General features: G+C 32.9%; 1 protein-coding gene across 2 annotated transcripts; it reads left to right on the forward strand.

Moving 5' to 3' along the window:
• Nucleotides 1–4,479: 4,479 nt before the first annotated feature.
• Nucleotides 4,480–9,570, forward strand: LOC110716828 (signal recognition particle receptor subunit beta-like). Of its 2 annotated transcripts, XM_021895472.1 has the most exons (8): nucleotides 4,491–4,613; nucleotides 5,010–5,027; nucleotides 5,158–5,417; nucleotides 7,076–7,158; nucleotides 7,346–7,432; nucleotides 8,217–8,365; nucleotides 8,459–8,590; nucleotides 9,074–9,570. In XM_021895472.1, the coding sequence occupies exons 3-8, from the start codon at nucleotides 5,174–5,176 to the stop codon at nucleotides 9,261–9,263; spliced, it is 885 nt and encodes a 294-aa protein (XP_021751164.1). In that variant the 5' UTR covers nucleotides 4,491–4,613; nucleotides 5,010–5,027; nucleotides 5,158–5,173; the 3' UTR covers nucleotides 9,264–9,570. The 2 variants fall into 2 exon arrangements, with proteins under 2 accessions (XP_021751163.1, XP_021751164.1); XM_021895471.1 differs by lacking the exon at nucleotides 5,010–5,027 and having other exon boundaries at nucleotides 4,480–4,613.
• Nucleotides 9,571–12,733: the final 3,163 nt, after the last annotated feature.

Here is a 12,733-nt window from a genome sequence, read left to right on the forward strand (position 1 = left end):
TGGTTTATATAGTACCTGTATGACATAAATATCTCAGTCAAACAGTGAAACACATCATAGGCCCTAGACAAGAGCTATTGTGTAATTGAACTTAGGTTTATATTTCTCCCATGTTTTTTTAAGTGTTTAGATTTTGGAGTACTCTTCCTTTTTTGGTAAAAGGCACTGTGTATATTTTTAATTTAATTATTATTTCGTGTATCTCTTTTCACTAATGATCCCCGCCTAGTTTATTACTACTTTTTTTTTATTATTATTATTATTAGGTTAGAATTAGTGTGATGCATGGTTTATATAAAATTTATTTTTTTAATTTGTATATTTAAAAAAATGGATGAATATAAATAAGTATTATGCAACTTGTACAAAAATATTTGTAATTTTATTATTTTATATTCTCATCAAAATTATGATATAATACCGGTTCAATGCTGCCTAATACACATTTCAATGTAGCAGACCATTTATTAGTGTGCTATTTATAATTGTTTCATTTTTTAGGATAAATTGATAGGTTTTAGTTATAACGTAGAAGCTTTAATATTCAATTTTCAAAATTGTTAAATATGGTAGCTCTCTAAAAATAAAATAAAATAAAATAAAATAAATGACATCATCCTTGCATTTAGGCGAGAAAAAAATTATTATGAGAGTGACATGTGGACACTACGACACCAGCAACGTTTTGTTTTAATAATAGTTAATAGATGTAGAAGTTTCTAATATTCAATTTTCAAAATTGTTAAATATGGTATCTCTCTAAAATTAAAAAAAAAATAAAAATTAAAAATGACATCATCCTTGCATTTAGGCGGGAAAAAAATTATTATGAGAGTGAGATGTAGACACTACGACATCAGCAATATTTTGTTTTAGTAATAGTTAATAGATTTCTTTTTTCACATTTATTATTTTTTTTTAATAAACTAACTTTTATGGAGTACTAGTAAGTGGTTGGCTAGTTGGCCACACTCATAAGTTACTCAATTAGTGTTATAGGGGTTACTCAGTTAGAGTTATAGGGGTTAGGTCCCGTTCACTTCACCTTATTTTTGGTGGACTAAAATTATTTTTTTGAGCAGATTTTAATTTTACTGAACTAAAATTATTTTTTGCTGAATTGAAATTATTTTTACTGATTTTCTATTATATTTCTTCTTTATAGTTACTGAATTTTATGAACTAAATTTATTTTTACTGAACTGAAATTATTTTTACTAAACTGAACTTATTGTTACTGAATTGAAATTAATTTTACTGAACTAAAATTATTTTTACTTAATATTATTTTTTAAGGTGAAGTGAACAAGGCCTTACTCAGGGCTTGATCTCTTTATTTTATCAAAATAAGTTTCAGGTTTATTAAGTTTAGATAAGTTCAGATTAGTTACAATAACGTCCAATAAATTTAATAAGTTCTAATAAGTTAAATAAGGTCTAATAAGTTCCGATAAGTTAAATAAGGTCTAACAAGTTCCGATAAGTTAAATAAGGTCTAACAAGTTAAATAAGGTCTAATAAATTTCAATAAGTTCTAAAATGTTCAATCAGGTATAATAAGTTCAACAAGATCTAATAAGGTCTAATAAGTTCAGTTAAGGGTGTGTTCTATTCACCTGATTTTCACTTATCTAAACTTATCTAATTATTTTATCTAAAATTACCTGAACTTATCTTAACTTATTAGCCCTTATGAAAACTTATTTAGTTGTAATTTGTACTTGGGTAATCCTAATCAAAAGTTATCTGAACTTATCTATACTAATTTATTAAAAGACGTTCCTAAAAATGTCTACGTGTCACGTAGACCCCCCCTCACTACGCGTCTATGCCTTGTCACCCACTCAACTACTCACTACGCCATGTGGCTCTCCCTTTCATTTATTTTTCATTGCATGCAATGCACTTATTAAAAAAAAAAAAAAAAAAAAAAGTTCCTAACAAGATTTGAACACACCTCTAATTCTAGAACTAAGTGTCTTACCACCAAGTTATGTGATTTTTTATGTAATCATTTGAAAACAAAATATTAATATGTAGCAAATGACACTATATATGAACAACAAATTTAATTATAAGAAAATTGAGTCAATTACAACGTATATTAATGATCAATTCCATGTAATAACTCGGGGCATCGCCCGGGCCCAAAAAATAGTTACTTAATAAAAAATAAAAAATAAAAGTGTTTGGCTTTATAGTAGCTGGGATATCTTTTAGTGGAGGCAGCTATTATTAAAAGCTAATAATATTAGCTTCTGAAAATTAAAAGTACGTAGCTGTTAAAATTTATTATATACTTTTAGGGAAAAAATATTAATTTTTATATGTTAACAGCTAGTCAACAACTACTTACTGAACACTCGTATTTATATTATTTTTATCTTATAACTAACGGCTACTTACACAGCTAACCGCTCGTTATACCTTAAATAAAGTGAAAATTAGGGGAATAGAACATGCCTTAAGTTCAGATAAGTTCAAGTCCAATAAGGTGAGAGAACACGCCCTTAGGGCCTGTTCTATTCACCTTATTTTCACTAATTTTAGGTCTAATAAGTAGTGATAAGTTCAGTTAAGCAAAGATAAGTTTAGTTGAGCAAAAATAAGTAATGATATGGGTTACCCAAGTCCAAATTACAACTTAATAAGTTCATACAAGTTCAGTTAAGTTCAGATAAGTGAAAATCAGGTGAGTAGAACACACCCTTAGTTAATAATAGAGGGGTTACTTTGTCAGTGTATGTAGGGGTTACTTTATTATTTAAAGGTTACTCAATAAGTATAATATAATAAGGGGTTACTCTATAAATATAACAGGAGTTACTCAATCAGTGTTATAGAGATTGCTCTGTTTTTTTATAAGCGATCACACGGTGGCCAACCGCATTGTAAACGTGCTGATATTTGTTTTAAAAAATTTTAATAGTTTAACTACCCCACTTACTTCTTATTTTATTTAAATCAATTAAATTGCTTAAAATTGTGTGTTGGTCAAAGTGTAACACTTCATAAAAAAAAAAGGGAGAGCACTTTTCTTTCTTTTTTTTAAGAAAAATTGTCCTAATCTGACTAGTATACCTACCAATGCATATTTTTAATTAATGTATTAATTATAAAAAGTTGATCTTCGAATAACTAGGGATTCCAGCGCGTGCGATGCGAGCGGTATGGTGAGCCCATTAAGAAAATTATTTCCGGTGGCTTTATGTCTTAATCCTGTTTGCATGATATTTTATTATAGCTATTTGCACATTGGCGATGGATGTATTGGATGCTGTGTAGCTGTGCAATGTTCGAAGCTTTAGTAGAGCTACTTTGATTTAGCGGGGGAACGATAAAAATATCGAGTTCTAGAATTATAAATGTCTAAATTTTAAGTACTTATTGAGACAAAATTGAATAAATTAAACAAGACATCACACGTTTAAAAATAAAACAACATCACACAATTATATACTCCATAATTTTTGTACTCCATATATAATAAAACTAATTTAGAATACTTTGTATTAAATAGTATTTAAATTCCAAATAGGAAAATAAAAAAGAAATGGAGTAAACGATGGCTTTAAATACTGAAATAAACACAACTTTTTATTTACAAATAATTAATCAATTTAGGGAATCAAGAGACAATTTTATGGCTTTTGAAATTAAACCGGGGCAAATATGTAAAAGAACATTTTTACGGATATAAAAACCCATGCACTATTTATAAGAGTTTTGTTAAACTTTTTATAAGGTAGGTAGGGATAGGGATACACTCCGTGCATTGAGAAGATTCTAACAAGTTTATAAATATTACCAAAATAGCAACCATTGACATCATTCCTTCTTCAAATTGTACACATGCCAAGTTGTGATAAAAAAAAAATTCCGCCTAAATCAATTGCTAGCATCATATTCTTAACCTTCTTTTAACCTTAGATTATTACTAGGTTAAAATCCCGTGCAATGCATGGTTGTTAAATATTATTGACAATAATATAACAAAATATAAAGTATATAAAAGATATTCAGAAATATTTCATTTAGATATATATGGAATATGATTGTCAAAGTGGAAAGAAAATATCATAAGGTATAAATACTTTACTTGAAGATTTTGCAAAAAAAAAAAAAAAAAAAAAAAAAAAGAGAAGCGAAAAAGGCGGGAAATTTTTTTACAAGGTAATGACAAGTTTTGCTTTTAGTATAGGTTAATAGATAGATAGATATTATATATTATAAATTATTTATTACTCTAATACTAAATTGTTTTTTTTTTTGTCATTAATTTGTCTAGGAAATTCAATACTTTTATTTATTAATATAATTTTTTGTAAAAGCTATTATTATAAATGACTATTGTGTTATACTTCGTATTTCTCTAGAAAGATTTATAATTGGATGACCGTATAAAAACCCGCCCATTTATTTATTGGACGGATCTGACCCATTTAAAACTAGAGCGGGTCAGGGCTTTTAATGGGGCTCCAACCCATTGAATTGCTCTAATTGTCAATAAGAAAAAATAATTCTCCTGCTCCACTCTCTCTCTCAGTTCTCTGGTGAAGCGCGACTCAACGTTCTCCATTGAAGCGCTCTTGACGTTCTCAGCAGCTTCTGAGGTGAGTTGTTATTTCTTTTTGTAATCATCATTTCAATTTTATAATCTAGGGTTTATCATTTCAATTTCACAATCTAGGATTTATCTTTCATCTAATTTAATTTAATTGTCAGTGCAGTAAGCTTAGGGTTCGAAATTCTCAACTATTGGTTCTAATTACTAAGATTATAAATGACCGGAACCAGCGAATTATGTTGCTAGAAAAGTAAATTATGAGCCTAATTTGATAATTGAGTCAAATATCCCTAAAATAATTGTGAGTTTTCGAGCCTTTATATCAGAATTGAATCAAATGTCCCTAAAATTATGTGACTTTTTTAGCAAATTATCAAATATCCCTAAAATTATGTGATTTTTTGAGCCTTATTTGATAATTGGATCAAATTTGGTTGCTCAGGGACAGGCCTGGATGCAGGTAGTGGGCTATTTTGTTTTTAATTAATCAGAATTCTACCATTTTATTGTTACGGGTTGCATATTTGGTTGGATTTCGAAGTGTAACTCCGTTACGCATAATTTTATCCATTTTCCCTATCATTGTGTAGTTGGTTGGATTTCGAAATGGACGAATGGAAGGCCAAATTGTCCGATGTGGAGCAATGGAAGGCCAAATTGTCCGATGTGTTTGAACAGGGGAAAAGTTTACTGCAGGAAAGTCTTGTCCAAACACAGGAAAGTCTTATTCAAGCGAAGAAGAAATTTGATGAGACACCAGACATAAAGCAGAAGATTAAAGAGACACCGGAACTTCAACTGTATATTGCGGCTGCTGTTGTTGTCCTAACAATATTTTTGTCATTGCTATGTAAGTTCTCAACTCAAAATGTATATGTATTGTCATATTTTATTATGTATTTAGCTTGTTATGCTTCTGGCTCTTAACATATATAAAGACTAAATGACTGGTAGGACAATTGTATGATATGATTTGAGTTCTTCCATATTATCTAGTTGGTTTATTGTAGCTGTAAGTTCGCAGACTGTTATTTTTAACGTAAAACATTAATCTTTCCAAGGAATTTCAAAGGATTAGGTAGAAGGATGGTCGCTAGATGCTATAACGCCTTTTATTCAATTTAGAGGCTGGATGGTGCATCTCTTTTCTTCGAATATTTATTTGAGTTTGGAACTGGCCACTGTGTGCACTGCCGTGTGTTGCTTCTAATGGACCTACATGATGATGTGCATCTCACTTGCCTAACTAGATTACTGTAATTTTTTTTTATTTCAGCTTTGGATTTTTGGTGATGGCCTGATCTTGTACGGTTGTACCTATAGCTTGAATGTAATGCCACGGATACATCAGGGGAGTCGTGAGGCATATGATTATCACAAATCATTGTGGTGCTGTTGTGATGAACTATGGAGTGTTGCTCTCTTTCTTTCACTGAAAATGAGACTGTGTGTGGGAAGGGGGGGGGGTTCTTGGAGTTACTGGTTGATGGGCATGCAAATCAGTAATTTCTGAGAGTATGCTGGTGTGTCAGTAACTCAGTACTACAGTGAAGTATATTTGAGAAAGGTCTACTGTGAAAATTTTTCTCCCTGCCCGCCCCCCCCCCCAGAGATGCGGGAGATTGTAGCCAGCTTGGTGCATGGAATTCACTTCTTAGTTTTTGCAAGATACACCTTGCTCCAATTTTCCTCCCTTTGCTACCATTACTAAACAGAAAGAGTTCTGAATTTGGACAATAGTGAAATTGTGGTTTTGCATCCCGTGTATAATCCACCCCCCCTCCCCCCAAATTTTTCCTAAGTGTTATATATCAGTAAAATGTAAAGTGGTGGGAAGATCTTTCTTTCTTTTTGTGATGTCTGAACTTCAAGGCTTGAGAAAAAAAGTGATCCCTATGCAAAGACCTAGGAGGCCAAGGTTGTGAATGTCTCTTATTATTCTATAATATGATATTTTTTTTCTATCTCTAATTAATACGAAGTAATTAAGAAGTTGTTCTTTGAAAGTTTCCTTCTGATAATACATATATTAATGAGGATTTGTACATGTTCCCAGCCCTATGTGATTTCTTTTCTGGGAGGCTTGTGCAACTTTGAGAATGCCTGCATATTCTGACTAATGAAGGCATGCCATATTGTCATTTTCATACCCTGAGTTAGTGAAGGATTTTTGTACATGGATGAACTTTAGGACTACCTCCATTTTCATTTAACTTTGATACAACTGTTTTCTTGTGTGTTATGAACTTATGAACAATGTCCCTCTGCAGCTCTGCTTTGCACACCTCTCCTGTGCAGAGTGGTTCTTAGAGAAGAGTGAAAATTCTTGAAGTTACTTTTTTAACATGAGTGCACATGTAATTCTAGGTTTTGTGTTACATGAAAGGTTTTTGATCTGGACTTTATTGTTTGTTGCATCCATAGCGTCTAACTTTGTTTCCACTTTAATTTATGTGTGGGAGAAAACAAATGATGGCTGTTTATTTTCATTTTTTTTGTTTATGTCAGTACGTCTGTTCAAGCGTAAGAAGCCTAACACTATTGTGCTTGCTGGACTGACTGGGAGTGGCAAAACTGTTCTTTTCTACCAGGTGAGCAATCCTCTTGTTGCTTTCATCATTAAAGCTGGCAGCAGGCCTCTTTTCACTCTAGTTTCTTTGCCCATTATGCCGGACAAGTTTGTGTACTACCCATTCTATTTGACTTGCTGCCTCATTGTTGGTCAATTTATTCTCAATGCTTATGTGAATGATGATCTTGTCTTCTCTTGTTTGCCAGCTTCGAGATGGTTCTTCACATCAAGGGACTGTGACATCAATGGACCCAAATGAGGGTACTTTTGTGCTGCATTCTGAGGTCATTAAGGTACTATACTACTATGATGATTTGATTTTCACATTAAACAGAAGGATGTCGTTTCCCTTGGATGCACTTGAAGTTTCTGTTATATATATATTTGTTCCAGTGTCAAGGTTCTATAGCTTTTTATGTAACTGATTTTGTTTTTATAATTTTGGGCAATTAATATTGTTTAATAATCTTGCAGTTCAATTAAAAATCAATTTGTTTAATAATTTTCGAGTTTAAATTTTATCTTTCCACTTGTATCCTCTTTGCCTTGTCATATAATATGGTCATGATTCCAGATGAGATTTGGATAGGAGGTGAGATAATGTACTATGTGTGTGCTGAAAGAGTTATGTGAGACAACCCCTTTGCTTGCAAGGCTTGATTTAGATTTCTACATTGCCCAACAGTTTATATACATGTCTCAAGTTTTGAACTATTAAATTATACTGGCTTAGAATAAAACCACTAGAGCCTTATGGTATTTATCATTTGAACACATGGTTGTGGAGATGTCAGCTACAGTCTTTGCCTCTTTGGGGCTATTCTGTGAGTTTATAATCCCTTGCTATTATAGACATATGTTTCTTCCCTGAGTAGGTAGTGGAAAGAAGAAGGGTAAGCATTGGCTTTACATGGTTGCTATATTGACAATATTAAAGTACTTTTACATTGTTCTTCAACGATATTAATATGTGCTATTTGTTCTGCTACACTGCCAACCTCAAGTTTCTGTTTATCCAAGAAAAGGAACTTGTGAGTGAAAAGTGATTAAATATTCTACTATTTCTTACATGGACAGAAGGGCAAAATCAAACCTGTGCATTTAGTTGATGTTCCTGGTCACTCACGGCTTCGGCCTAAGCTTGATGAGTTTGTGCCCCAGGCTGCTGGGGTTGTTTTTGTTGTTGATTCTTTGGAGTTCCTGCCTAACTGCCGAGCAGCTGCTGAGTAATTGCTTTTATACACCATTCTCTTTGCTTCCCCTTCCTTTCTCTTTGAAATGATTTCTGAATTCTGACTTCTTATCTATTTTGTTCTTAGGTACTTGTATGATATCTTAACCAAGGCTAGTGTTGTAAAGAAGAGAATTCCTGTATTGATTGTTTGCAACAAAACTGAGAAAGTAACTGCACATTCAAAAGATTTTATTCGCAAGCAACTGGAGAAAGAAATGTGAGACTTCATTTTTTTATGTCTTATGTTGTAAAATCTCATTTTTTTTCCCTTTCCCTCTAGACAGCAATAGGATGAATTTATTCAAAAGGTGCTAAATAGATGGCTTACTACTTTGTAGAATTACATCTACCAATCACCCTCTGAGCCGTGACGCTCTTTTAACATGTTTGCTATGAAATTAAAACTGATGTTACAAAATCTAACTCGTAGTTGCTCCATGATGCTTCTACTCAAGTCACCCTGAAATCATTAATTGTTTTTACAATATATTTTTTTTTTTCTCCCTAGATTGAAACATCCCATCACTTAATTTGAAAGCAGAAATTCTCTTAGTGTTGTATTTGGCCACCTCTCCTTGTCTTTTCCTGAAGTCTAGAGGGTTATCCTCAAGTGTTGTTTGTATTCTGTCTTATTTTTTTGCCTTCAGAAAAAGATAAGCATTGGATACTTAAAATTAATCATGCTTTCTCTAACTCTCAGTGACAAATTGCGAACTTCGAGAACGGTGATATCAGATGCCGATATTTCAAGTGAATTCACTCTTGGAGAATCTGGGCAACCATTTGCGTTTTCTCAGTGCCATAATAAAGTGACCCTTGCTGAAGCCTCAGGCCTCACAGGTGATATCTCACAGGTTGAGGAGTTCATCAGAGAGCATGTAAAACCTTGATTACATTTTCTTATGATTGAAGATATACTTTTTCATTGCTTTTTCTTAATTTTGGGGTTACCATCTTTTGGCAAGTAAATTGTGTACAACTTGTGAAAGACCCACCTGAGCATTAGAAATATTGTGGCTATGAATTTGTGAACTTGTGAAAGATGAAACCCTGAGCTATTAACATTAGAAGAATGTAGGAACTTAATTGTCTCATTTGTTCCACTTATCCTTTTTTCTGGTCTATTTCTCTAACTTAAAGGTTATCGAGTCAGAGAGCTGCTGCTTCGAAGCAGTAATGTTGGATCTACTATTCTACAGTGGTTGCTTTTTAACATGCTTTAGCTGTTATGAGCATATAACTTCGGGAATTTGTCATTGCACCAGCAGTGTTTCATGATTTGCTATTTAAATTTCAACTTTAAATACATAGTACTACGTATATTTTTCATGAGTGGTTAGCAAGGAACCACTCAGGAAGAAGTTCCTATACCTTCTGAACAACAGAATTATCTGTTTCGTTGTTGCCAGTTGCATGACATTAAATAGGGCTGTGCTAAACTTTTTAATTCGTACGGAGTATATTTCAATGAGCAGAGTTAAACAAACAAATAATTGTGACACATCACTTGAACAAAAGCCTGAGAAATTATGTACAGTATGAATAACCCAAAATGAACTAACGCTTTGTCAAAAAAAGAAAAAAAAAAAAAGAACTAACGCTTTCAAAGCTTAAATACGTTCAGAATATACTGTGATGCCTCGCTAGCTGAAGAGGGGTGGACGGGGTTAGGGGTGATAAAGGCGAGGTGTTGTTTGCTGCTTCTAGGAGAGTACGAAGCTACTGGGACCCCCCCCCCCCTTTTTTTTTTTTTTTGGGATTTTTTGAAACAAAGCTACTGGGAAACTGTGATAGCAGAAGGTAAAGCTATGGCGATGGCAGCACGCTTGGCTAAACGTTTTGGCCTATCGAAAGTCATCTTTGAAACGGACAACATTTCTATTGCTTCTCGACTGTCAAAGGCTTCTATTCACCTCATGGAGCTTGATTCGGTCCTTGAGGACATCCTCTTTCTTTGCTCGTCTTTTGTTGTAGTTCATTGGTCTCATGTTAAGAGGGAAGAGAACTTTGTAGCTCATCACCTCGCTAGATTAGTGCCTTTAGGTGTAGAATAAGTTTGGGTTAATCATTGTCCTTCTGTGGTTAATCCTATGTTGTAACGGATGCTTTGTTAATTAATAATTGCACTAATCGACTTTTTCTTAAAAAAAAAACAAAAAAAAAAAAAAAACAGAGTAACAAATCTTTTCACTATGGAGACTCCTCTGTTTTTGATTAAGTGTTCTATTTTGACTAATTCACTTATTAATGTAAAATTTTGACTATAATATCTTTAATTATTAATAGGAAGTAGGAAATGATTATATACAATCTTATGCAGTATAAAACACAAACAATGGTCAAAGTGATGCAAGTGAGTTGTTAAACTCAAATTGGGTCACTCAAAATAAAAATGGAGAGAGCACTCCATTTGCATTAAGTGTGATTTGTGAATGTTTCTTAGCTAGTTGAAGAAGAAAAAAGAAGAAGAAAGAGAGTAGCCAAAGTGTGAATGCTTCCTAACTAGTTGAAGAAAGAAGAAAAAGGAAGAAGAGATTAGCCACCCTTGACATCATGTCAAGCACTTTTCCTCGAATAAAAGAAAGAAGAGATTAGCCACCCTTGACGACGGGACTGCAAATGTGCTACTTTATTTCTGGGATAGAGGCCTTGATGTGTGTGTTGATTTGACGGGGTCTTCTCCTTTAACAAAATCTGGGTTGTCTGACTTCGTACCTGGTCGTGTTGTGTCGGTTGCAGCTCAGCGGAATCGGGACAAATTAAATATGGGGCGCGTTGTAGGGCTATTGGCTATGGTTTTCTTCCTTTCTCCTTTTCTTCATTGGGGGAGTTAGCGAAAGGAGGCTGTTGTGTTGCTGAAGCGGGTTTAGGCGAGGCGTTCGTTAGGACTCAGGATATTGGTGCTCGTGCAGCTACTCACATCTTCAGTAGGATCGGTTCGCTATAGCTAGAGCCCTAGAGGGGTGAGGGCCCGGATTGTATCTCGGCTCCCCACTAATTTCTTGTAATTTGGTTGACTTTGTAGGTTTTTGTTATATTTCATAATAATAATAATAATAATAATAATAATAATAAATAAATAAATAAATAAATAAATAAATAAATAAATGGAAATTTTAACAGGAATAATCCAACATTTGCCTCGTTCTCCCAAAATAATCCAACCATTCGATTAACCCTGAATAATCCTAAGTTTACCTATTATTCTCTCCTAATAAACCTATTTTACCTGCAATCGGTTGAATAAGTCAACATTAGGATTTTTTTTTTTCCCACCCTTTTTTCCCCTCCTATTCTCTCCTCCTTCTTCCTCCTTAGATCCAAGACCTAACATCAATGGAGGATCGGATGGATTGGACTATCATGAGAGCCCTTGGATTAATAACCTATTTTAAGTTATGGAGGAAGACAATGGAAGGTAGAGGAGAGAGAAAGAAGCAGAAAGGGGAAAAAAGAGGAAGAGGTGGATTTCTTTATTTTTTTTTATTTTTATTTTGTGAGTAAAAAAATTAACCAATAAATACTTGACACGTGGATTGGTAACCGGTGATAACGGGTGGGATGACCTGTTGGGGTTTTCTAGGAGAAAATAATAGATAAACATAAGATTATTTAGGGTTAATCGGAAGGTTGGATTATTTTGGGAAAACGGGGCAAATGTTGGATTATTTCTGTTAAATTTTCCTAAATAAATAAATAAATTAATAATTAATATTATAAAAGTGGGACCATGTAAGGAGAGAGAGAAAAACAATCTATTATATAATTTCAGAGTTAATTTTACAACACTTCACAACAATCCTCCAAATCCCCAATACTAAAATTCTATGCATTTCATTTTTTTTTACCAAGAAAAAAAAAAACAATAACTACCCATCCCGCTATTTTTCCTTTTTTAATTTTTTTTACAAGGGACTAATAACTACCAACATTTCACTTTATCATGTTTTCTTTCGTAAATCGTGCTAATGCACCGATATATATCACTCCGTACTACATATGAAATGATATTATTTTCTGTGGTTAATTTTTTTGTATAGTATTTTTATTTTATGAATTATTAAATTAAGGTAGTTGATGAATAATTTAAGAAAATAACAATGTTGGATCATTTTTTTTTGTAAAGATAATAAATAGTGGAAGTTACTTTATTTGAAGAATTAGGGGGTTGTTATAAAATAAGGAATAAGGGAAGAGAGAGAATATTAGAGAAAATTTTTCTACTATTTCATTAGACCATGCCATATATATACATGATGAGAATAATGTAACCTATATGGACAATAAAGAGTCCATTCACATGGGGGTTACAATGTGGAGTAAAGGCATATGGGGGTTACAAGGAGGTTACAAAGAGAGT

This window comes from Chenopodium quinoa, unplaced genomic scaffold (genome assembly GCF_001683475.1).
Source record: "Chenopodium quinoa cultivar QQ74 unplaced genomic scaffold, ASM168347v1, whole genome shotgun sequence".
NCBI classification, from domain to species: domain Eukaryota; kingdom Viridiplantae; phylum Streptophyta; class Magnoliopsida; order Caryophyllales; family Amaranthaceae; genus Chenopodium; species Chenopodium quinoa.

What these genes read in the sequence shown, in the direction of transcription:
- LOC110716828 (XM_021895471.1), top strand. Translation starts at nt 5,174, where the DNA reads ATGGACGAATGGAAGGCCAAATTGTCCGATGTGGAGCAATGGAAGGCC. An exon ending in TGCATTCTGAGGTCATTAAG is followed by an intron (nt 7,433 to 8,216) that starts GTACTATACTAC and finishes TTACATGGACAG; the next exon opens with AAGGGCAAAATCAAACCTGT. An exon ending in AAGCAACTGGAGAAAGAAAT is followed by an intron (nt 8,591 to 9,073) that starts GTGAGACTTCAT and finishes TCTAACTCTCAG; the next exon opens with TGACAAATTGCGAACTTCGA.